We start from the raw sequence: 22,894 nt of genomic DNA, 5'->3' as shown, positions 1-22,894 counted from the left end.
RCTTAGGCAACAGCAACAGTGCTGCTTATCAAGGTACTGAACTCCATCCAGGAGGATGATTACAACAGGAATTACAAGTCTGCATTCCTAGCAAATAACTAGAACAGGCAAGGTGGACTCGAGAGATGAAAGGAGGGAAAACAGGGGAAAGCCAAATAAATTTACTCTTAGCAGACACAAAGGTGGTAATAAATATTCAATCATTCCTAATATCAATACAATCACTCATTACTTTTGTTCTTTTTCTTCCCCTTTCTCATTCYTGGCTATCCTGTCTGGAACAAGGCTTTTTCCATGCAGCAGAATGTTYCTTATGCACAGGAATAAGGATTCACCCACACAATTAAAACAAAGCTCACTCAGTCTCACCTTAAACCACTCAGAGTAAGGCATGAAGACAGCAGGGCCCTCCAGAGCAGCCTGACGAGCGATCAGGAACGTAGTGATCATATTTTCCATGTCATAATTCTCAAAGGCCTTTAGCAGGAGATGGCTCAGGAGGTCTAGGAACATAAAACAATAACCTCACACTCTGCCCTTGACAACAGTGCTCTGTTTTCTGCAGTAAATGAAGACAAATATTTGTGATRAAACATAAGGCAGGACATGTATTGCAGCCTGGGGAACCTCTGGGATCTGATTTTATTTTTTTATGCACTTTTAACTGCCAAACACACTCGGATTCCCTGCAGGGAGTCCAGCACTGGGGTCATTAGTCAGGAATTCTCACAAACAAGCTCAGCTAGCAAAGGTGAGTTAGAACCAAGCTCCAGTAATCACTGTGCCAATTAATAACGAAGGTAATTACCAAACAACCACCCTGAGCTGTACACAAAGTTTARAAGTGGCAGGCACGAGGCCTGGTGCTCACATCACCTCTGACATGGAATKTCTGAGTGGAAAAGCAGATGTTCTGCTGTTCTTTTCCATGCAGGAACCCCATGGATGACTCCCCTGTCCCCAGCCAAGARCACAGAGCAGGGGGCAGTGCCCACCTACCCTTGAAGAGCTGCTCAGCCTCAGCCTGGCACAGCAGCAGAGTGGACACRCAGGACAGGACGTGCTGCCAGTTCACCTCGTGGGTCTCCAGGATTTGCTGCAGCTGGCAGATGGATTCCTTCACACTGAAAGCCACCAACAGCTGCACCAGGGACAGCAGTTCCTGTTAGCTAGGACACACAGCCACCAGAAAGAGGGGAATACACACAACATGGACAGGCAGATGGCTTTTCTGGGGATTTTTCAAGCTGTCCTGCAGCTTTTGCGTCAGCTTCCCAGGCCCAAATATCAGCCTGGATTGGAACCAGCACCAGCTACAGTAATAGTAAAATTCCATTTCTTTCAGAATCCATGGCATATCCTGTACCAGTTAAAATTCCCATCCCTAATCAGCATCTTTGCTCTCATTAAGAGCTTTGCACAAATAAAAACCCCTGTACTTCCTTTCCTTCGTGCTTCCTCCACCCAGAGTTTCTGGCAGCTGGTTTGGATTCTGCAACTRGATAATGTTGCACTAATTTCCAATAATCTGATTTTGGGTATTTCAGTGGRTATAAACMCAGCWTAATAAAGTTCTCTTTGTGACACCAGGCAGACGTACTTTGCGATACAGAGCCGTGAGCAGCGGAGAAGTCCTGGTAAAGCTCCACTCCTTCTGCATCTGGATGGCATCAGACACTGCACCCAGGAAAAGAAAATTCCAGCAACAGGTTTTAAAATACACCCAAAATRCACACGCTTCCCTCGTGCAGCCAGACATGTTAAAAACTGCCCATTGGAATTCTCTCTCTCTCTCTCCCAGTTGTGTTTGGAACATGTGGCACAGGGACAGGGCCATTCCATTGTGGCACTGTCATCCCAGAGCTGTTCCCGTGCTCACACACACAGAGAACCAGCCAGGAATCAGCTTTTCCCTCTTTAACCTCCTTCATCTGGAGGCCAGCACTGACACAGCTCTCCCACACAACACACTGCAGCTCCAGATCACAGCTCATGGGCATTTCACCAGAGATTTTACAGCTCAAAAGTATTTCTTCCTAAAAACATCAAGCTTCACAATTACTGATCCGGAATTAGAACCTCCCCACCAAAAATCTTCTGAACTATGACCCTTTTTGTCTGATTTGGCACCCTGTTTATACAGACCCCAGGAAGGAGCTGGGAAGCCAGGAGGCTTCTGTGGCTCTRGGTCCTCCAGGCTGGGCCCCACTCAGCGTGGGACAGAGCTCTGGACACACCTGGAGACACCTGACCCTSCCCATTCCCACCTTTCAGCACTGGGTTGTAGGTGAGAACCTCAGTCAGGGTGTGTCKGAAAAACTGCCTCACGGAATCCGGGTGAGCCATGCTCCCATAAAGGGACACGTTGAACACATTCAGCCTGCAAAGAACAAGGAAATACCAGAAACAATGCCAGGAAGTGAGATCAGCCAGGTACTGATGAAGTATGATCAATCAGGTACTAACTAATTATGATCAACAGGTATGATAATATGTGATCCACCAGCTGCTGATTATATATGATCAACCAGGTACTGCTTAAGGTAAATGACTTATTTTTGTTCTACATCCATCTTCTCAAATTGCCACAAATATATACTTTCTTGCATGTATTTAAAAAAAAAAAAAACAGCTAATGGTTACTCAATGCCCTGTAGCCATCAGATTTACAAATCTGAGTCTAAGGTATATCCCTGCATGGGGCTGAAGGTACAAAGTAGTTGAATAAAACAAGTTTGGAAGCAGGAATTGGAGATGATGGCACCTTCCACATATTTCTGCCCAGATATAGTGAGAAAACTTGGGGAATTTTAGGCATGACAAGAGGAAGGTCTAGGGTTGGTTCCAGCACTGCCAGAAYCCACTTTTCTACCTGACCCTTATCTTTTTTACAAGCACTTTTGTCTGCAYATATTTTATTAGAGGAGAATGCCAAGCCCAAGTAGCACTGGGAGGGGTGGCCTTTGTGTAAATAAATTAAAAAAATACCCCATAACATTCCCTGTTTTAGTAAGAAGTGCAACACTGGATAAAAACCACCTCCTGAAGCTGTTTGGAGCATTTCTTACCAGAACCTCRCAGCTTGCACCACGGAAACATCTTCCTGCTTCTCTTTACCAACAGCATCAAGCACCCCTGTACCCCAAAACACACAAAAATCCAGTGAGAAAAGAACGGTGGCACTGAGCCTACACAGGAACTAACAGGAATGAGCATCTGTGCCCCTTTGCAAAGGTGACACCTCTGGGGAGATGTGCAGAAGCCATTCAGCAGCRCTAAATTTTTACCAGATTTCTTTCCAAAGTGACACAGAGACTCAGAAACTGTTACCACTGACCTTGAACCAATTTAAAAGCATTCCCAAGAACATGCTAATAATGAAGCCGTCTAAAAATGCAYATGAATTGGTATTTCATTTCCAAACCCAACCCTAATGGTGCCGTGAATCTGTGAGGGTGAGCACAGGGATGTCTGGAGGCAGGGATTTGCACAAGCTGAATCAACCACTGGTCTGAACAAAGAGCAGGCTGGGGGAGGGCCACGTGTTTGTAATGTGCCATTTGCATTGCAGGAATTCCTCTAAAAGCTCGATCTGCCCCAAAACAGACGGGGAGAGATCAAACAGGTTGGCAGCTTGCGCAGCGCCGTTGTCTTGACGATCAGCCCACACCACTCGGAGCCCACAGACTGGGAGACCCTTTGCTTTGCAGTCTGCTGCAGCAGCACTTCTGCTTTGTGCCTTGAAAACCCTCCTCTTTTAACTGTTAAAGGAGCTTGSTTTGCATATTGAAATCGTTTCCCTGAGAGAAAAACCCTGAAAAGAATATTTACTGAGCAGCAAAGCAGACGTCCCTTGCATGCCACCACAGCAGCAGGATGTAACACTCTCCTCTCCTGCTGAGGAACACTTTAAGGTTAAGTAGGGGAGAATAAAGCAAAGGAGATAAACTCAGCTTATCTTCAGGCACAGCAGTTCAACACTGCCAGATCATTACAGCGAACACWTTGCTCCCATGCTACTCCCAGCCTGTCCTTCTCCTCCTGTCAAGGTCTTCAGTAATAGCGAATTCTTTTACACTAAATATCCTAATGTTCTCCCAAGATTAATGAACTGAAACCCCTCAAAGGTGACCCGAAAGTATAGACTAATAAAATATCTTACATAAACCTCCTGTAATGCATTTTGCAGGCGCACAGCCTGCGAGTGTGGCAGTGCAGGCTGCGCAAACGGGAAGGGCAAATGAAGAGCAGGATGCAGACTCCTGTCTGCCTGCCAACAGGCTGCTCCTCCTCCTCCAAAATCTCTACTCCTCTGTTGATAAGGGCCGGTTTTCAACTGTTAAAGGGCCACCTGAGATGGGATTCATACATATTAAATAATRAAGAACTCCTCTTGCAGCTTTCCCTTTTTAGAAGCACTCACAAGGTCTGTGAGGCATCTYAAACCCTGCGAGACCTGGGGCCAGGGATGGGGCTGGCAGTGCCCACAGGGAGTGGCACGGAACAGAGGGGAGGTGACATGTCCTGGGAGGGGGTCACATCACAGCAGAGCAAAGCAGCAGCCTCTGCAGCAGCCCTGAGCAGGAAACACGCCAGCAAGGAGTGGGGAAGCGCTGTCACTAAGGAGACAGGAGTGACAGCAGCTGCACAGTCAGGTGACACCAGCCAGGGGTGTGGGACACGCCAGGGGTGTAAGGAATGTGACAACAGCAGGTACAGCATCACCCCGTGAGGATCAGCTGTGACACAGGACCAAAATAACCCCGGTGTGTGTGTGTTTAGTCTTTTCTGCGTCAGGATTTGCTGGTAAATCAGGCGCTGCTGTGCTGAGCCCTCAGCACTGGCACCAGGGCAGCTCAGGCCAAGGCAGGCACGTTGCAGTTCATGAACACTGCTGTTAAAAARACTACACACCTACATTAGATGCCTTTGCTCAGCATAAAAATAGAGGTTTCAGAAAACATTAGCCTGCAAATCCAAACTGTGAGTCAGCAAATGCAAAGTTTCATTTACTAAGCAGGAAAAATAAATTTAAGCAGCCAAACTGATCCTGGCCTAACCTCTGTGCTTCACCTGCTTCTAAGCAAACCTGCTAAAAATCAGGAAATCAGGTCAGGTATCTATTTGATGGTACATCTGGGAGCAGAAAAAAAAAAGGAGCATAAAAGGCAAGAAATTATCTGCAGTGTCTGGAGACACCTTAGGAGAACGATGGGGAAAACAGAGGCGAAKAAAATCAGTGACATAAATGTTATGCACAACAGCACAAACAAAGCCAGGCAAAGGATTTCTCCTTGGGGATTCAGCAGTGAGAAAGGAATAGAAGTCTTGGAAACAGCAGTAGCTGCACAAGGCTGGGATCACAGCAATACTTACATGCCAACATCCTCTGTAAGACAGCACGGCAGATCTGTTCAAAATTGACAAATTGAGGGATTTAGAGTTTTAAAGAGATGCAGTTCAATGCAGAAAAAAAGCAAATTGACTCAAAGAAAGAGTTTTGTCCCTCTTAAAAATTCACTTTGACCTCAGGTTCTGTAGAACAGATAAAATGACAGAAGGGCAGCATTTTCCAACCTCACTAGCATTCCATGTCTCATATTGAAATGGAAAACCCAAGCATCCCAGCTGAAAGGAAGTTTTAAAACTCCTGTGGAGGAATTCTCCACACAAAAAGGCTCAGTTCTGATTTCACCATTTCCCCCTCTCCAGCACCTGCACCACCACCCTCTTCTTGCTGCTCCAAGCTCTGAATTATTCCTACTCAGCAAGAGCCAGAGATTAACAGAATTGCTTTATTCAAGCACCCATTGTAGCCAGGTTCATTTTGTTCTTACATGGGGAACCTTCTGGAATTCCACCTTGCCTCCCAGCTCTGGAGCTTGCTCAAAGCCATTCTGAAGAAACACGATGGCAAAGTCTGCAAATCAAGAAGGAGTCAGTGTTCCAGCATCCTCCTTCCTTCCCCTCCCAATATTCTCTGAAAAGCCTCCTTCTCCACTCAGGAATCATTTACTGTCTTGGAGTAAAATGACTCCCAGGAAAAAGAACCCAGAACTACACTTTCCTGAGTTACCATAACTCCAAGGGATKGAAAAATTCAAACCAATTATTTTTTAAAGGGAAAACATTTGCTAAATTTGCCAAATATAGAAAAAATAAATTCTCCAGAGAAATGAGGTAAGAAAAAACCAAGTGAGGCCTGTGGAGTTTTGYCCCGTGCCCAGCCCAGGGCCTTGCCTGAGAGAAGGTGCTGTGCCAGYTCTGTGTCCCCACAGGRGATGTCCCCAGCCTGCTCACAGAGGCCACAGAGGTTGCTGCAGAGCCACTCCACTGCTGCTGGGCCTGCTGGGCTCCTGGAACACACAAAAACACCTTCAGTTCAATCCCTCCTGCCTTCTGTGGGGCTTGGCTGTCTCCACCACCATCCCCTGGGCCCAAGGAAGAGTGACCAATGCACTCTGCCCTAAATGTGCCACTTCCTTTATTTAATTTGGGCTAGCACGTTGGCTTTACAAACAGTTGCTTTTTATATTATTTGCTTTATGAAAAGATCCCRCAACACACACATGCAAAGGAAAAASGTGYATGAAAYTGGGCATTCAAGTATTTCCTCATCYCTCACATGRAAGTGTTTCCATTGAGAAATCTCTGCTAGAAGAATTTCARTTCCAATTTCTAAGACACTTGGATAAAAATGCTTCAAAAAAAGAAATTAAGGTCTTAATCTATGCCTTTGGTTCCCTTCAGTGGGCACTGAAGGCTTCCATTGTAACAGACAAGTAAACCAATATCAAGTCTAAAAGAATCACTGGGACTTTGACACRAAAAGGAAACAACCTGAACTTCACAAAGGATAAAAGGGTGATTTGTTAGCTCTGTATCATGGAATCRTGGAGTRGTTTGGGTTGGARRGRACCTTAAAACTCATCCTGTTCCACCCCCTGCATGGGCAGGGACATCTTCCACCATCCCAGGTTGCTCCAAGCCCTGTCCAACCTGGCCTTGGACACTTCTTGGGGGGCAAAAATAAAAAATTTAAATTCTTAGACTAACTATTCCCTGGAGATTAATTCTGCCAGACCAAAAAACGTAAATTTTTGTGAAGATGGAAGCACCCATCTTCTGCAGAGCAAGACTTCTTCTCGAGTCCAGTTGGTGGACACTAATGAGCCACCACACCTAAACTGGGCTAATTACCCCAGAGTAACCCCCAASCCCACAGCAGCTCCTTAATCCTGCTAATCTGATCCCTTGCCAGCACCTGACTATATCCTCAGTCCAGAATACTCATGACTAAGCCCTGATTATATTTCAATAGGCTTGAGGGGATTACCTACATCTGCAAAGGGAAAGAGTTCTGCTCACCTCTCCAGCAGCTCTGCCAGGCCAACGATGTCACTGCTGTGCAGGTGCCACACAGCTTCCAGCACTGGGGRCTCCTAAAGGGATGTCACCATGAGCTCACTGTGCAGTTAACATTTGGCTCTTGCAAATTTTACATGAAAATTAAAGCTGAATTCTGCTTATTCCAGCTATTCGGAAGTTGTTAAAATTTAAAATTGAAAAGACAGGAAACACCTGGTGAGGAAAGATTAGATTTCCTACAAATTTTCCTACAAGACAGGAAATACCTGGTGAGGAAAGTTTAGCTTTCCTATAAATTTTCCTACAAGACAGGAAATACCTGATGAGGAAAGACTAGATTTCCTACAAATTTTGGATGGTTTAGTGCTGTTGATGCATCATAATTTTAAATTTTCATGGACAAGTGATTAATAAATATATCCATCTTTTCCCTCAGGAATAATGCTGATTCTGCAAATTCAAAGGAGCAGGGATATCCCAGGAAACATTTAGGTCTTGTTAATTCAGATCCAGATCCAAATTCGAGAATTGTCTTTTAGTCTATTAACTGTTTATTAATCTCTGTGGAACAAGGTTACCACTTTCAAGTCCATATCCCAAAACAGATGGGATTGCAGGAGACTGCAGGAAGAGACACTGCAATCACCCAGGCAGAGAGGCTGATGGACACAGGGGAAAAATGAACAAAAATCTGCACCAGGCATCAGCCCTGAGGGGATCGAATTGCTGCCCTGTAACATCCCTTCCAGAACAGCAAATCCAGGAGAGTCCTGARCCAGCCAAACAGCACTGCAGGGTGCACCTGGCAGGGGAAAGGTGCAGCAGCAGCTTCTGATCATTTCAGGCAGAACCAACACCTTCACAAAACACTCCCTCCTTGAGAAGGAAGAGGCATTTGGGAACCTTGGGCACAAGGAAAAGCCAAAACCCCATGAGCTTTCTGCATAGACAGCAGCTGCCTCATATCCTGACCCCAAACTCACCCATATACTTGGTCTTCACAACCTAATTCTCACTGCAACACCCTCACTTACAGCGTTATCTACCACTTATCCCCCTGTCTGCCCCAGGACCAGYGGATTTTAATCAGCCTGTGAAACACACGGGTTCTATTTTCAGCTCAGGAGCAGATATTTGACACCAGAGCAYGGCCCTTTATCTGGGCAGATCAGCCTTTTCCTCCTTTCCCATGAGAGCAGTGCACAATCAGAACTGTCCCACTCACAAAAAGCCCTCAACTCCACTCACAGCACCACTTGTCCCCACAAAGCACGCCCAAATGAAATCAAGACATCCCATCTGTGAGGCAGCACAAGCTGTTATCTGCTATCTGGTTTTCTTTCTCTGTGACCTCACTTTGTCTTATCACCATTCCCAGGTAAACAAAGCAGAGAACCAGGATGCCAAAGACACTTGGAATGTTGCTGGCAAGGCAYATGAAGGGCTCTGGGACTGTGTCACCCCACAGTCAGCTGGGAGTTTCTGCACCCCAAAACCAGTACATGATCACCACGGTGCTGTTAATGATGTTCTGTGCCAGTTTCCAATAATTTAAATAATTCCAAACCTTGACTGAAATGAAAAAGCAAATCCCACTGCAAAGACAAGGAAGCTCCCACTGAACTTGCTCTAAAATAAATAAAACAACCAAAAAACCCCACCATTTATAATTCAGCTCATGCCTTTGGAAGGCCAGGAAGAGCTGTCATTTTCAGCAATTCAGAGATGCCATGTCCCACAGATGAAATCTCATGGTCTGTAACACCACAATGTTTCTCCATGAGTTCTCACCTTCATTTTCCACATTTCCTGGCAGAACAGGGAGCGACAGAACATGTTGTTTGCCAGCAAATCCTTCACAGTCTGGAGCAAGCAGGACAACCTCTTCTGGCATCACCCCAGAAATGAAGCAGAAATAATTTCATTTGTGAATAACAAATTCTTAGAAAAACAACCTGTTGCTTTCCCTTTTCTGTTTGCTACTTTTTTAAAGGGTTGAATTGTGGAGACAATTCAGGGGAAAGGCCTGAACTTCTCATCTTATATTTCCTGTATTTCTGCAAGGAAATCATCCACATCACTGAGYAACTGCCCACTCATGATTGGGGCTTTTAGAGCAGATAAACTGGGCTTAAAGTCAAACCTCACACTGATGTTTGGTTGAAAAACTAAAGATAAAGCTTCCCCCTTACTCTCTGGTCCGAGTTGAGCAGTGGGACTCGTGAGGGGCTGGCAGAATCCTGGCAGATCCTCTCCATGCTGGCAATGGCATTTTTGGCTGCCAAGGTCGCTGTGGGCACACCCAGTTTTGAGGCYTGCTCCTGCAGAACAGAGACTGAAAAAACAGAAAAGCAGAAAACTGTCATCAGCAGGCAAGTGAGAAACAACACAGAAAAATGAAAAGAAAGTAAAGCTTGCATTTAAAGGCAAAAATTCAGTATTGAGGAGTTCTTCCCCCCATCTGGCCTGGTTGATGCTCACCTATAAATGACTCTGATGATACTCCCCGGTGCTCTGCCCCATCCTGCACCCCTGGCTTGGCTGAATCTCCCACCTGGAAACCAAATAAAACTATTAAACTCTTAGATGTCTGTCATATGTATTTACAAACCTATCCCTGCACTGCTGGAGCAACTGAAGTGAAATGAACACGGATCTCCCACATGGGAATGGAAAAGTACAGGCTTCATGGCACCTTAAAAGAGACATATGGATAGTTATTGTCAATTTATACAGAAAAAGAGATACAGGTCAAAGCTCCTCATCTCCAGGGACCAAACAGCTCAGCAGCAGCACCAGGAGCAGAATTTCTATAATCCCTACCTTTCAACTCCTTTCTGTGATGCCACGTGGCCATAAATATTTGATGAAACATGTCCAAATGTTGGATCATTTTCTAGTTAAATCCCCTTTTTCTCYTTATAAAGGGAAATACTCCCTAGAGAAAGAAAGATCCTGAACTGTGAGAGATATTTGTGTTATCTATTGTAGCTGTAAGATCAGAAGTGTGTGAGGAGAGGGAGAACGTGGCCCAGTCACAACAGTGGGAAAGGTAAGACTGTCATGAAGACAGCTGTGTCAGTCAGAAGTTGTTGGTAATTCAGAGAAAACCCAAGTCTCTCCTCATTTTTTYCCCCTAGATTCACAAGAATCCACTTCTGACTCAAAGGAAAATGTGTCACATTCCCCTTTGTCCCAACTCCAAACCACGTTTAACCATTTTTCATCTGTAAAACACTGAGGAAACAAGGATAATATAACCTCATTTCTGCAACACAGACCTTTAAACTTCATCTTAMTCCTACAGTGTTGGTTTTTCCTTCCATGCATCACGGAAAACTCTGTTCCTGACTCCACAGTCCACCACCCCAGCCACACCCTGACACCCTAAACCATCCCGATCCTACCTCCAGGAGGAGGTCACTCAGGTTCTGGTGGTGATCCAGCAGCCGCAGAGCCGCTTCCTGGAGCTCCCCTTCACTCCCAAAGGGACTTTTCCTCTTTCTGGCTCTCCCTGCTGAGAAGTTTGGGTTTATGACCAACGTGTTCCCAGGACAGCTCAAAATCACCATCCTGCTCCCTGCGGCTGGTGGGTGGGGGCAGAGCGGGGTGTGAGAACACGCGGGGGACATGAGGGCAGGCAGAGGGGGTGTATGAAGGCAAATTGCGTGTGCCAGGGCATGGAGGCCTAGAGGAAGGCGGGGGAGTRTATGGAGCGGRACACGGGGGCCGAGAGGGGGTGTGYGCAGGTAGAGAGAAGTGCATGAGGGCAGAGCGGGGACATTCACGCCCCCCATCCCCTCCGCTGTCCCGCGGGRAGCGCCCAGCGCGGAGCAGTCCCGGGGCTGCCTCAGCCCTCACGTACCGAGCAGCTCCCGCCAGCCCCCGCCGCCCGCGGCCGCCATCGCGAGCCGCCGCTTCCCGCCACGCCAGCCCGCGCCGCCATTGGCTGCCGCCAGCCGGGCCCGCGCTGCCCATTGGCTGCAAGGGACGAGGGGCGGGGCCGAGCCCACCCTGCGGTCTCTGCCCATTGGCTGGAAGCGCGGCGTGGCTCCGCCCCCTGCCGCCCGCCCGGCTGAGGGGGGCGCTGCCATCTTGGGCGGGGCAGAGGGCGGGGAGCGGGAGCGGGGACACGGCGGGTCCGGCACCGTCAGGGGACCCGCTCCGCACCCCCTGTGAGCTGCAGAGTGTGTGGGATACGGTGCGGGGCTCCGATCCTGTCAGTTCTGAGCGGTGAGGATGCTGCTGACCCTGATCCCGCCCAGGGAAGAGGGCAAGAGCGGCTGGAATTGCCAAAGGGAAGAATCATCAGCACTGCTGGGGGAATAAATCGTGAAATCACGGAATGGTTTGGATTGGAAGTGAATGCTCTGTGCTGGAAGGGACCTTAAAGCCCACCTCGTTCCATCCCCTGCCATGGGCAGGGATGCCTTGCATTGTCCCAGGTTGCTCCAAGCCCTGTCCAGTCTGTCCTTGGACACTTCCAAGTGCTCTGGGCACCCTTGTGCCAGGGCTTCACCACCCTCACATGGAACAATTCCTTCCCAATATCCCATCTAACCCTCCCCTCTGACAGTGGAGAACCATTCCCCCTTGTCCTGGCACTCCAGGCCCTTGTCCAAAACCCCTCGTCTTCTTTTTCCTCCGCTCTCTTTAAGTCCTGAATGGCCATACAGTTTCACAGGGAGCAGAGTAGAATTCCCAGAGGGACTTTTCCCTCTGATCTAATCCTTCCTGACAATAAACCACTGCTGTTGGCCACCACGTCCTGGAGCAGCAGTGGCGATCTTTATGGAAAGATGATCCCCCCGGGGTGTCCAGCAYGGGGAAGCAGCTGCGGCTGAGATTGGCTGTGGGATGTTTTATTGCACTGCTGGCCCTGGCTGTGTGTGAGTCAGCAGCACATGATGCCAGGAGCCATCACAGAGAACTTCCCGGCACTGCCGGTGTCGGGGAGGCTGCCGAGAGACCCCAYRGCACCGAGTCTGGRAATCTTTGCCAAAGTCACATTCCTGAGTTGTTTTAACCCCTAATGCCATCATCAAGTTTTTGGCAGCCCCGGATTTTGGGATCCCCCATCGCAAATGGCCCCAGCAGACTGGGAGATTGGCATTCTGGAGCTTATTCGCAGGGTTCTAAGGGTGTTCWTAAGGTCCTTGCAATGTCCTCAGGGTCTCCAGGGAGTCTCTAAGGGTGACCTTAAGTCCCTCATGGTGTCCCCAAGGGTGTTCCCAATGCGCCCAGAGTGGTCCTAAATGTCCCCAGGGTGTCCCTCTGAGTTCCAGCCCTCAAACTCCAGCCGTATCCGAGGCCAGCACACAGCAGGAGCAAACTGCCCGATAAAATGCTCCCTCCTTCCATATTCCCAGTTTAKTGCAGCATGGAGGGAAAGCGGGAGAGGCACATCCACCCACATGGTGCTCCAAGCGCTCATCCCAGGTTCCTGTGGCTTTGTAAAGAATTTTTTTTGCATGTGAGAGCTGAAACCCAYGGGAATGGAKTGTCCACAAGGAAACGGGGGCACARCCSTGCTGCAGGTGGCTGGGGAAGGGCTCTGTCTGTCCTCCATCCCAGCTCCATGCCTTATCCTGCTTCCACACTGAAAGAWCCACGATTCCAACCATCCCATAGTGCTCTAACACCATTACCCAAACCCTTCATCTTTCTTTCCCCCCTATTTCTTTCGGATTTAATTCTATTTCCCTCCTCCACACACACACACGCTTGGCTTCTGTTTGCGTTTTCCATGCCGGTAGCTTTTAATTACACCACGATTCCATATTAATTACAGATTTACCCAAAGCAAAGGGMTGCGTGCTTTATCATGCAAATGCCTTCCCCTGAATCCTGCAGGGTGGGTTTTCCTTCAAACGCTGCACGTCCTCCCGCTCCCATCCCCGACGGTGCCGCCCCGGCTGTGTCCGGAGGCGCTGGAAAGCTGGCACGGCACGGCACGGCGCTGCTCCGGTGGGCAGCACGGGCGGCTTTTTCCTCCCGGAAAGTCGCTTCCCAAGCAGGCTCCAAACCGGCTGATTACAGGGTAAACGCGGCGTTCGAGCCTCTCAATTCAGAGCCAGATGTCGGCGTCGTGGCAACGATTTGCTTCAGGGCTGGAGCTGTGCGGGATCCCGTGTGGATCCAACTGGAGATGGAGCTGGACGGTGCTCGTAAATCCCTGCAACATGCTCTCGCCTGGCCATGGTGATTCGAGCATTCCTAGAGATGCACGGACATCCCTGTCCCTTCTCCCTATTCCCAAACTCAGGGCAGGGCTGCATTTCCCACTATTACAGCTTTATTCTTCCATTTTCTTCCCCAAAAATGGGACTGGCACTGTTCATGATCTCTGGGATGGACACTCAAGGGCTTTTTTCCTCCATCCCGGGCTCTCTGCTGTATATCTTCAGCCCTGGAGCAGCTCTTTGGCTGTGTGGGACAGATAAGCAACTSTGTGTCACCTCTGTCCTTGTCCCAGCTCTGCCAGCAGAGCTTTTGATTGATCCCAGTTTATGTGCATTGGTTAATGGATCTGAGACGGGGTTTTATTCTCCTTCCATCATGGAAATGGGAAGCTCATCATGCCAAGAGTGTTCATTTCTCCCTCTGACCTTTCCCGTGCACTGGCTGTACTTTCTGCTCTGTCAGGAAAATCCTGCCCTCCCTGGGTGTCCGAWGGGACTGGCTGGTGCCCAAAGGTGATCCTGCCCTCATCGTGGATGCAGAATGCCAAACCCCCACACCATATTCCCATGGGATATTGTCTCCCTAGAGAYTCCAACTCATCCTGGCACCTTCATCCAGCTCCTGCTGCTCCTGCCCATACCCAAACCACACTCCAGCACACTCCAGTCCTTCTCTCCAAGGAGCTTTCCTGTCCCAGCCTGGCCCTTTCCTGTGCCAGCTCCCCATCCCAGCTGAATGTCCCAGGGCTCCCCCAGCACCCTGCAGGCCAGGTGCCTCGTGGCAGGAGTCCCTGTGGGTGCTGGCATCCTGTGATCCTGCCCTGAGTCCCATTCCTGTGTCCCCAGGTGATACAACACCATCATGACCCTGCATGCATTGCCTCKCATGTGGCATGTGGGCTCCATGGGGCAGGAGCCAGGGCTGGGGCCGAGCCATGCACTGTGGCCACYCTGCTCCTCTTGGGGCACAGGGGTGTCCCTTGAGATGTCACCCAGCACTGCCCTGCACCCGTCCTGGGCACTGCCCGCTGTCACATGCCCTGCWCCCCACAGCGGGGACACCTGCACCCTGTGCCCTGAACCCTGCACTCTGCACCCAGTTAACCCAGTGCAACCACTCCCTGCTCCCAGCCCTRCAGCCTGGCAGCCCGGGCAGGCCGGCGCAGGCCGAGCTGTGCTGTACCACGCTGTGCCACACTGTGCTGAGCWGTGCTGTACCGTGCCATGCCGTSCYGAGCCGTGCCATCGATACTGAGCTGTTCTGTTCTGTGCTGAACCATGCTGTGCCAAGCTGTGCCATCGGTACTGTTCTGTGATGTGCCCTGCTGAGCCGTGCCAAACTGAGCTGTGTTGTGCCATGCCAGGCTGTGCCGTTCTGAGCCATACCATACCGTACCAAGCTGTGCTGTGCCGTGCCACACTCTACYGCCCCATCCCGTGCCGTTCCAAGCTGTGCGATATCATACCGAGACATGTCACACCTTACCAAGCTGAGCCACACCGTGCCGAGCCGCGCCGTGCCGTGYCGTGCCATGCCARACTGTACCGACCTCACCGYRCCGTGCCGTGCCGCGATGCGCCGTGCCGTGCCGTGCCCCAGCGCACCGTACCGTTACCGTACAGTACCGTCCCGAACCGCCCGGCCCCGCGCTGCCCCGAGCCGCCGGGTGCCCTCGGGCGCCGCCGCGGCCCCTCCCGGCGAACGCCCGCGGCGAGGCCGATGCCGGTACCGGTGCCGGTGCGGTGGGCGGGGTCTCTCCCCACCGCCCCGCCCCTCCCCTTGGTGGCCCCGCCCCCCTCCGCGTTCCCTAGTGGTGCGGGATGGGGAGACGGCGTGGGCGTGGTCTATCTGGGCGTGGCCTGGCGTAGCCCCGCCCCGTCTCCCTCCCCCGGCGCGCCCCGCCCGCGCTCGGCGGTGCGGGATGGGGCGATGGCGCGGGCGGGCGCGGGGCCGCCGCGGGAGCTGTCCCTGGAGGAGGTGCTGAAGTGCTACGAGCAGCCGCTGAACGAGGAGCAGGCCTGGGCACTCTGCTTCCAGGGCTGCCGCGCCGCCGCCGCCGCCCCCGTCGCCCCCGCGCCGCTCCGCACCGCCGACATCCGCCTCCGCGCCGACGGCTCCCTCCGCCTGCCCGCCCCGCCGCACGGTGAGGGCCGCCGCCGCCGGGGGGGGGCGGGAGCGGGCGGCGCCCGCGCGGGGGGGTGACGGGACGGCACCGCCGAGCGGGGCTTACCGGGGTTTACCGGGGCTTAGGGGCACCGGGACTTGATGGGGCTTACCGGGGCTTACCGGGGCACCGGCAGCGGGGCACCAGGGTTTGCCGGCGTTGGGAATTATCGGCACCGCGGGAGCGGTGCACCGCGTTCGCCTCGGTTTAGCAGGTCTTACCGGTACCGACACCCGGGACACCGGCACTTACTGGCACTGGGGCTTACCGAGGCTTACCGGCACCGGGAACGGGGCACCAGGGCTTACCGACACCGAAAGCGAGGCACCGGGAGCGGGGCACCGGAGCTTACCGGCACTGGGATCAGGCACCAGATCTTCYCTGCTCCGGGGCTTACCAGCACAAGGAGCGGGAAACTGGGACTTACCGGCACAGGGACACCAGAGCTTACCGGCACCAGGGCTTACTAGCACGGGGATCTGGGATATCGGGACTTACTGGCACCGGGGCTCACTGACATCCGGAGCGAGGAGCTGGGATTTACCGGCACTGGCGCTAGCTGGGACTGGGAGCAGCGGACGGGGTTTACTGGCGCCGGGACGTACCGGCACCGGGACCCGGGGCATCGGGACTTACCAGCACAAAGAGCGGGGACCTGGGACTTACCGGCACCGGGGCGTACCGGCACCGGCAGGGGGTGCTGCACCGGCGTCGGGAAGGCGGAGGGACCGGGGGTATCGGCTGCGGTGGGGGGCACCCGCAGCGGCACCGGCGGAAAGGACAGGCGCCGGCGGGGAAGAACCGGTACCGGAGAGGCAGATGGGCAGAAGTGGCACCGGAGAGGCGGGGCAGGCACCGAGGCACCGGCAGCAGGGGAGCGGTGCACGGGGTCACCGGAGAGACTGTGAGGACAGGAAAGGCGGCCAGTCCCAGCACCGGGGAGCAGGAAGGCGGCTACGGCAGGGATGGGGGTGAGCCCCAAGCCCCAGCCCTGGCCAGGGGGACTGACCCCAGCACAGCCGGTATCGGTGGAACGGGTGGGCTGGGGTCGTGGGGAGGGGGTGTTTTGGTGACTTGGGCATCTGGGACCGGTGGCACCGGTACCGGCACTGGCACCAATAAGGTCACCAGCGCTGGGTGTCCCGGGTGACCCAGTGAGGCTGCACCCAGGTGTGGATGTTTGCGTGGTCCTGGTGCCCACCGTGGGGCTGCAGGACACACAGCAAGGACAGACAGATGGACACATGGGCACCCACACGGCACATCCACGGGCACCAGTTACCCACGTCTGCAGTGCAGGGGACCTTGTGCCCTGCTCCAGACCCCGGGAGTGGCACCATCCCTGACCTTTGGCCTCCCAGCCATCCCTGCACAGGCAGTTTGCACTGCCATGGCTGTGACGGTTCCAGGGTGTCACCAGGCTGGCTGCCAGGGGKGACACTGGGCGGCTCGATGCCACAAGGAGCACCTGGAGGGTGGCCAATGCTTCCACTGTCTCACCCCACAGCGAGGCCACCGGGGATGGTGCCTGGTGCCATGGGGTCACTGTGTGGCCATGCCCACAGTGGGCAGAGACACTGTGGGGTCACTGTGTGTCCCCAGTGCTGGTGGCTGAGCAGACACCAGGGCACATCAGGTGGCTCCGTGCCCAGAGCAGGGACACGCACAGGCACAGCACGTGCCCATGGCAGCTGGGCAYGGCGTGGTCACACCGGCTCCACTGGTCCTGCATGGGAATGGCCCCATGCCCTGCCCTGAGCCACCGCAGGGCTGGAGCCCGTGTCGCCTGCCAGTGCCACTTGCCAGTGCCACCTGCCAGTGCCACCTCTTGCTCCCAGGTTGCTTCTGTGCCAACCTGAGCCATATCCCGAGGGATGAACCAGTGAAGCCTTCACAGTGAAGCCTGAGGCTGGGAGTGCCCTGGGTGCRTCTGGGTGCCACTGCAGGTGGTGGCATCAGCCTGGCTTGTGGTTTGGCARCTCTGCCCGGGCACAGGGCTGGATCCGGGCTGGGTGAGCCAGCAGCACCCTCTGGAACCACTCCAGTCCCGTGTCTTATGGGAATTCCCTCTCAGCTGTGCCCCAGTGGCTGCAGKGAGCTGCTGGGACCTGCCAGGCTCAGCAGGGTGATGATGGCATCCCAGGGGCTGGCACTGCAGTGGGAGACAGGCACAGTCCGGGACACGGTTCCTCGGTGGGCTCGTGTGTGGCGTCATGGCAGGACCACCACTTGTGCTGCCTTTCCTGTCCATTCCTGGCTTGCACAGGGCTGGTACACGGCTGGCACATCCTTGTGGCTGCCGCATTGATCAGCTCAATGCGGAGCTAATGGTGAKGGAAGCGGAGCCAGGAGCCCTGGGGACGCTGCAGAGGCCACTCGTGTTTCTTGTCCTGCGGCTGCCAGGAGGGTTCAAGCTGCCCCATAAGCATGTCCTGGGTTCTCTGCGTGTGCCATGCTCCAGCAGTGTGTGTGTGTGCCATGCTCCAGCTGTGTGTGTGTGTGCCATGCTCCAGCTGTGTGTGTGTGTGCCATGCTCCAGCTGTGTGTGTGTGTGCCATGCTCCACCCTGCCGGTGCCTGTGCTGCTCCTGCTGCCCACACTCCTGGTGCCCCCACTGCTGCTGCCCACATCCCAGAGCAGTGCAGGGGACATCTCCCCATGGGTGCAGAGCTTTGAGCTCCCTCCAGCCCCAGAGATGAAAGGTACAGGGGTGCCCTACGCCCCCGAATGTGTCCTCTGGGAGCTGTGCCAGCACTGCCCGATACCACGGCCCAATGTGCAGGTGCTCATTGTCCCATGGGGCCATGCCCTGGGACCTGGACAGGATGGAATGAGCCAGGGAAGGAAGGGATCCCAGCTGGGGGGATGTGAGCTGCTCAGGATGATGTGCTGTGTGCTGKGTGATGCCGGGTGGGGTGCCAGTGCTGACTCTGCCCTCCTCCCCCAGACCTGCCCGCGCTGCTGACGCCCTCCGCCGAAGCCCAGGTACGTGGGAGTCAATGACCTGWCCCGTCTGCCATCACAGCCCGGTGTGGGGTGGGTATGGCCGCCTCTCCCCCTCACCCGGCGGTCCCAGCTCCGGGAACGCGACCCAGCACCGAGTGGGAGGGGGGAACATCTGGTGCCAGAGTGCACCCGGTCTGCAGCCGGTGCCGTCCCCTGCAGATGGTGCAGTCGCTGGGCTTTGCCGTGTACCGGGCGCTGGACTGGGGGCTGGACGAGAACGAGGAGCGGGAGCTGAGCCCGCGCCTGGAGCAGCTCATCGACCTGATGACCAACAGCGACTCCGAGGACAGCGGCTGCGCCACGGCCGACGAGGGCTATGGGGGACAGGATGAGGAGGAGGAGGGGAGCGAGGGGCCGCCGCGCTCCGTGCGCACCTTCGGGCAGGCGATGCGCTGCTGCGCCGCCCGCCTGGCCGACCCCGCCGGTGCCCCGGCGCACTACCAGGCTGTGTGCCGCGCCCTGTTCGCAGAGACCGTGGAGCTCATGGCCTTTCTCGCCAAGATCCGCGATGCCAAGGAGGTGAGCATGAGTGCCCGCTGGCACCAGTGCCCTGCCCGAGGAAATCACCCGCGGGGACAAGGGACTGGGGCGAGTGCAGTGCCCCCTCTGCCCACCCCAGCCGAGGCTGCTGGTGCCAAACTGCTGTGCTGGCTGGCAATCAGGCTGTTTTGGGGTGCAGCTCAGTGCTGTAGCCCCAGGGCACAGTCCTGGCCAGACCCTCAGCGCCAGTGTGACAGGGTGACAGCATCTTGTGCCACAACAGCTACTGCAGAAGCTGAAGGAGGATGAGGAAGAGGAGGAGCGGCCGGCGGCAGAGCTGGGCAACCTGCGCAACACAGACTGGGTACGGCAGCGTGGCCGGGTGTGGGGGCCGTGGTGGGGCTGGCTGGGTGCTGATGCTGTGCCCATGTGTCCCCCCAGGCCCGGCTGTGGGTGCAGCTGATGCGGGAGCTGCGGCACGGTGTGAAGCTGAAGAAGGTGCAGGAGAAGCAGTTCAACCCTCTGCCCACCGAGTACCAGCTCACCCCCTTCGAGATGCTCATGCAGGACATTCGTGCCCGCAACTACAAACTCCGCAAGGTCATGGTGAGTGTGGCCACCATGCCAGCCCCTGGCCTTCCATCCTGCCACCCCCAGCCCAGCACTGACTCCCTTCCCTCTCCAGGTGGATGGAGACATTCCCCCCCGGGTGAAGAAAGATGCTCATGAGCTCATACTCGACTTCATCCGCTCCCGGCCCCCCCTGAAGCAGGTGAGCGTCAGCACGGGGTCAATCTCCCTGGCATGGCAGTGTTGGTGGGTCCCACGGTGCCATCCCCAAGCCATGGCCACCACCTGAGGTCCCATTTGTGCATCCCTCAGGCATCAGAGCGGCGGCTGCGGCCGCTGCCGCAGAAGCAGAGGACGCTCCATGAAAAGATCCTGGAGGAGATCAGGCAGGAGCGGAAGCTCCGGCCCGTGGAACAGAAAGGTACCGGTGTCCCCTCCCCGCTGTGCCACGCCACCTGTGTGCCCATCTCTGCGGCGCTGAGCCCATCCCTCTGCAGGATACAGCTCCCTGCCCTGCATCCCACACGCCTGTGCTGACCGCCTGACCTCCAGCTCCTGCCTCGAGCTGTCCCGGTGCCCGGCCAGTGCCATGCCTGCCCGCCCGCGGCCACGCGTCCTGCTCAAGGCACCCACCCTGGCCGAGATGGAGGAGATGAACCTCTCTGAGGCAAGAGGGGACCCGTGGAGCTGGGGGTACACAGGGGTGCGGGGTCCCCAGGGTGACGCGGTGCCCATGGCCTTGCAGGAGGAGGACTCCCCGGCCACGGAGGTGCCGATGAAGCGGGACCGCTCCTTCTCGGAGCAGGACCTGGCACAGCTGCAGAGCCAGCTGGGGGGTGACCAGGCTGCACCCCGGGACCCAGAACCACTGCAGCCCGAGCCCCGGCCCCGCTCAGGTACTGCCAGAGGTCCCCATGTCCCTGTCCCCAAGRGGTCTGTGCCGTGCCTTTCAGCAGTGGTGGCACCAGGCAACATGTCCTTGCCATGGCCTCCTCATCCCTCCCTGCAGGCTCTGTCCCTGCCAGCTGCCACCCGCTGCCAGATGGCCCAGCACTGCCCCGGGCTGCCCTTGGTGCCGTGGAGGAGAGGCCAGAGGATGGATCCAGCGCTGCCCCCGCCAGCAGCTCCAAGCACCTCTGGCTGGTGGGTTCTGGGGAACACGAGCTGGGAACATGGGGGTAGGGATCAGCAGGCCAGCGTGACCATGGGCACGTGGCAGCATGGCACAAGGGCACAGGGTGGCTGGGGGCTCCTCATGATGGGGATCCTCTGCCTGTCCATGCTCTGCCTATGCTAGGTGCTCTGCCCATGTTCTGAGGCTCTGCCCTGGCACAGGGGTGCTCCAGCCAATGCCCTRTTCCACAGTGTGGGCTGACATTGCCTCCTGTCCCACAGGAGTTCAGCCACCCYGTGGAGAGCCTGGCCCTGACTGTGGAGGAGATGATCAACGTGCGCAGGGTGCTGGTCAAGGCTGAGATGGAGAAGTTCTTGCAGAGCAAGGAGCTGTACAGCAGCCTGCGRAGGGGGAAGGTGGGAATGGGGACAGAGGGCTGCAGGGACTTGGGGGGCCATGTGCCCCTGCATGCCCCCAGCTCACCCTGTTCTGCCCACAGGTCTGCTGCTGCTGCAGGGCCAAGTTCCCTCTCTTCTCCTGGCCCACATCGTGTTTCTTCTGCAAGCGGTGAGCACCGTACTGAGCTGTGCCGTGCCATGCTGTGTCACAGGGCAGGGAGGGCGGCAGCAGGGTCCCCACCATGGCCCCTCTCACCCACCTCTCTCTGTGTCCCCAGGTCTGTCTGTAGCTCCTGCAGTCTGAAGGTAAGGGACTGGCTCTAGCCAGTGCTACTGTGTCCCTGTCCCAGCTCTGTCCCTGCCCTTGACCTGTCCCTCTTCTGCCCCATCTTGTCCCTGTCCCTGCCCATCCCGCTCCACCCCTGTCCTGTCTCGTCACTGTACCATCTCTGACCCATTTCCCCACCGTGTGTCCTATCCCAACCCTGTCCTAACTCGTCCCTGTCCCTGTCCCACCCCGCCCTGACTCCCACATTCCGACAGATGAAGATGCCTTCCAAGAAGCTGGCTCACATCCCCGTCTACGCGCTGGGCTTCGAGAGCCTCCCGGGCTCGCTGCAGCCCAAGGCCCCGCCGCTGCGCCGGAGGGAGCCCTTCCAGTGAGTCCCTGAGCCTTTCCCCACCCCTCTCCCCTCCTCATTCCCCGGCGGGGGCTGACGGGGTGCCCTGTGCCGCAGCTCGCTCTCGGGGCCGTGCTGGCGTCGGGTGGAGGAGGAATTCCCGCACATCTACGCCCAGGGCTCGGTCCTGCGCGACGTCTGCTCCGACTGCGCCGGCTTYGTCACCGACGTGGTCAGCTCCAGCCGCCGCAGCGTGGCCGTCCTCAACGCCAGCGCCGCGTCCCGACGCCACGCCAAGGCCCGCTCCCTCTACAGCGATGCYTGGCTCAAGTGAAGGGCCGGGCGCCCCGGTGACGGTGGCCACGGGGGCGCCGGTCGCCCCGGCACAGCTCCCCGATGTACATATATACATAGGATGGATACACACAGCCTCTATATTTATATACGTTATGGACCAGGGGGCAAAAGGACCCGTTCCCAYTGTCCCTGCCATCCCCTTCTGTCCCTGCCACCAGCTCCCGAGGGGATGGGTCCTGCTGCGGGACACCTGCAGCCCCCGGGAGGACGGATCCCGCTGTGGGGCAGCTCTTGGGGGGATGGATCCTGCTGTGGGATATCCGCAGCCCCCGCRTTCGGCTCCTCCGCCCCGCTTCTGTGCCAAGCCCTGGCTGTGCCGGGGTGCCCGGTGCCCTGGGCTGGCATGGCTGTTCTGTATGTCCCCTCCGACAATAAACCCGCTGGGCTGCCCTGGGACCGCGTGGCTGCTCCTGAGTGGATGGATGGGTRTGGGAGCAGGGTGGCAGGCGCTGGGAGGTGTGAGGGGCACTCTCTTTCGTAGTGCACATCGAAGAAGGATCCACCGCCATCCTTCTTCCCTCCTGGGCTGGGCTGTGCCCACCCGTGACCGGGCACAGGACGTGGGAACACCCCGCTCCCCATTCCCAGCCCTGCTGCCCATCCTCATTGGGAACACCCCGCTCCCCATTCCCAC

The 22,894-nt window shown here is 55.4% G+C and overlaps 3 protein-coding genes across 4 annotated transcripts in view; 2 read left to right on the top strand and 1 right to left on the bottom strand.

The window, feature by feature from the left end:
• Positions 1 to 11,291, bottom strand: part of FANCA (FA complementation group A) — a 31,844-nt gene extending 20,553 nt beyond the window's left edge. Inside the window, exons 1-14 of the mRNA XM_057384187.1 lie at positions 11,234 to 11,291; positions 10,776 to 10,885; positions 9,850 to 9,922; positions 9,561 to 9,703; positions 9,160 to 9,255; positions 7,369 to 7,442; positions 6,241 to 6,356; positions 5,838 to 5,920; positions 5,377 to 5,410; positions 3,069 to 3,135; positions 2,268 to 2,380; positions 1,601 to 1,677; positions 1,000 to 1,141; positions 370 to 503 (exon numbers count right to left, since the gene is read on the bottom strand). Coding sequence (XP_057240170.1) covers positions 370 to 503; positions 1,000 to 1,141; positions 1,601 to 1,677; positions 2,268 to 2,380; positions 3,069 to 3,135; positions 5,377 to 5,410; positions 5,838 to 5,920; positions 6,241 to 6,356; positions 7,369 to 7,442; positions 9,160 to 9,255; positions 9,561 to 9,703; positions 9,850 to 9,922; positions 10,776 to 10,885; positions 11,234 to 11,273 — 1,302 coding nt within the window. The 5' untranslated portion in view covers positions 11,274 to 11,291. The remainder of the gene's footprint in view (positions 1 to 369; positions 504 to 999; positions 1,142 to 1,600; positions 1,678 to 2,267; positions 2,381 to 3,068; positions 3,136 to 5,376; positions 5,411 to 5,837; positions 5,921 to 6,240; positions 6,357 to 7,368; positions 7,443 to 9,159; positions 9,256 to 9,560; positions 9,704 to 9,849; positions 9,923 to 10,775; positions 10,886 to 11,233) is intronic.
• Positions 11,292 to 15,436: 4,145 nt separating this feature from the next.
• On the top strand, positions 15,437 to 22,656 carry SPIRE2 (spire type actin nucleation factor 2). 2 transcript variants are annotated; one of them, XM_057384192.1, is made up of 15 exons: positions 15,437 to 15,694; positions 18,663 to 18,700; positions 18,881 to 19,240; positions 19,485 to 19,565; positions 19,643 to 19,807; positions 19,887 to 19,973; positions 20,084 to 20,192; positions 20,269 to 20,438; positions 20,517 to 20,667; positions 20,781 to 20,914; positions 21,167 to 21,301; positions 21,385 to 21,452; positions 21,562 to 21,589; positions 21,827 to 21,942; positions 22,021 to 22,656. In XM_057384192.1, exons 1-15 carry the CDS (start codon positions 15,481 to 15,483, stop codon positions 22,235 to 22,237), a joined length of 2,073 nt encoding a protein of 690 aa, XP_057240175.1. In that variant the 5' UTR covers positions 15,437 to 15,480; the 3' UTR covers positions 22,238 to 22,656. The 2 variants fall into 2 exon arrangements, with proteins under 2 accessions (XP_057240175.1, XP_057240176.1); XM_057384193.1 differs by lacking the exon at positions 15,437 to 15,694 and adding an exon at positions 16,278 to 16,737.
• The window catches only part of TCF25 (transcription factor 25), a 17,973-nt gene continuing 17,431 nt past the window's right edge, over positions 22,353 to 22,894 (top strand). The window contains exon 1 of the mRNA XM_057384182.1: positions 22,353 to 22,364. Within this exon, the coding sequence (XP_057240165.1) occupies positions 22,353 to 22,364 (12 nt within the window). The remainder of the gene's footprint in view (positions 22,365 to 22,894) is intronic.

This window comes from Malurus melanocephalus, unplaced genomic scaffold (genome assembly GCF_030028575.1).
Source record: "Malurus melanocephalus ecotype Western Australia unplaced genomic scaffold, MMel_1.1 scaffold_691, whole genome shotgun sequence".
Taxonomy (NCBI): Eukaryota; Metazoa; Chordata; class Aves; order Passeriformes; family Maluridae; genus Malurus; species Malurus melanocephalus.
The sequence above is the reverse complement of the archived record's forward strand: the minus strand, read 5'-3'. Positions and strand labels throughout refer to the sequence as shown.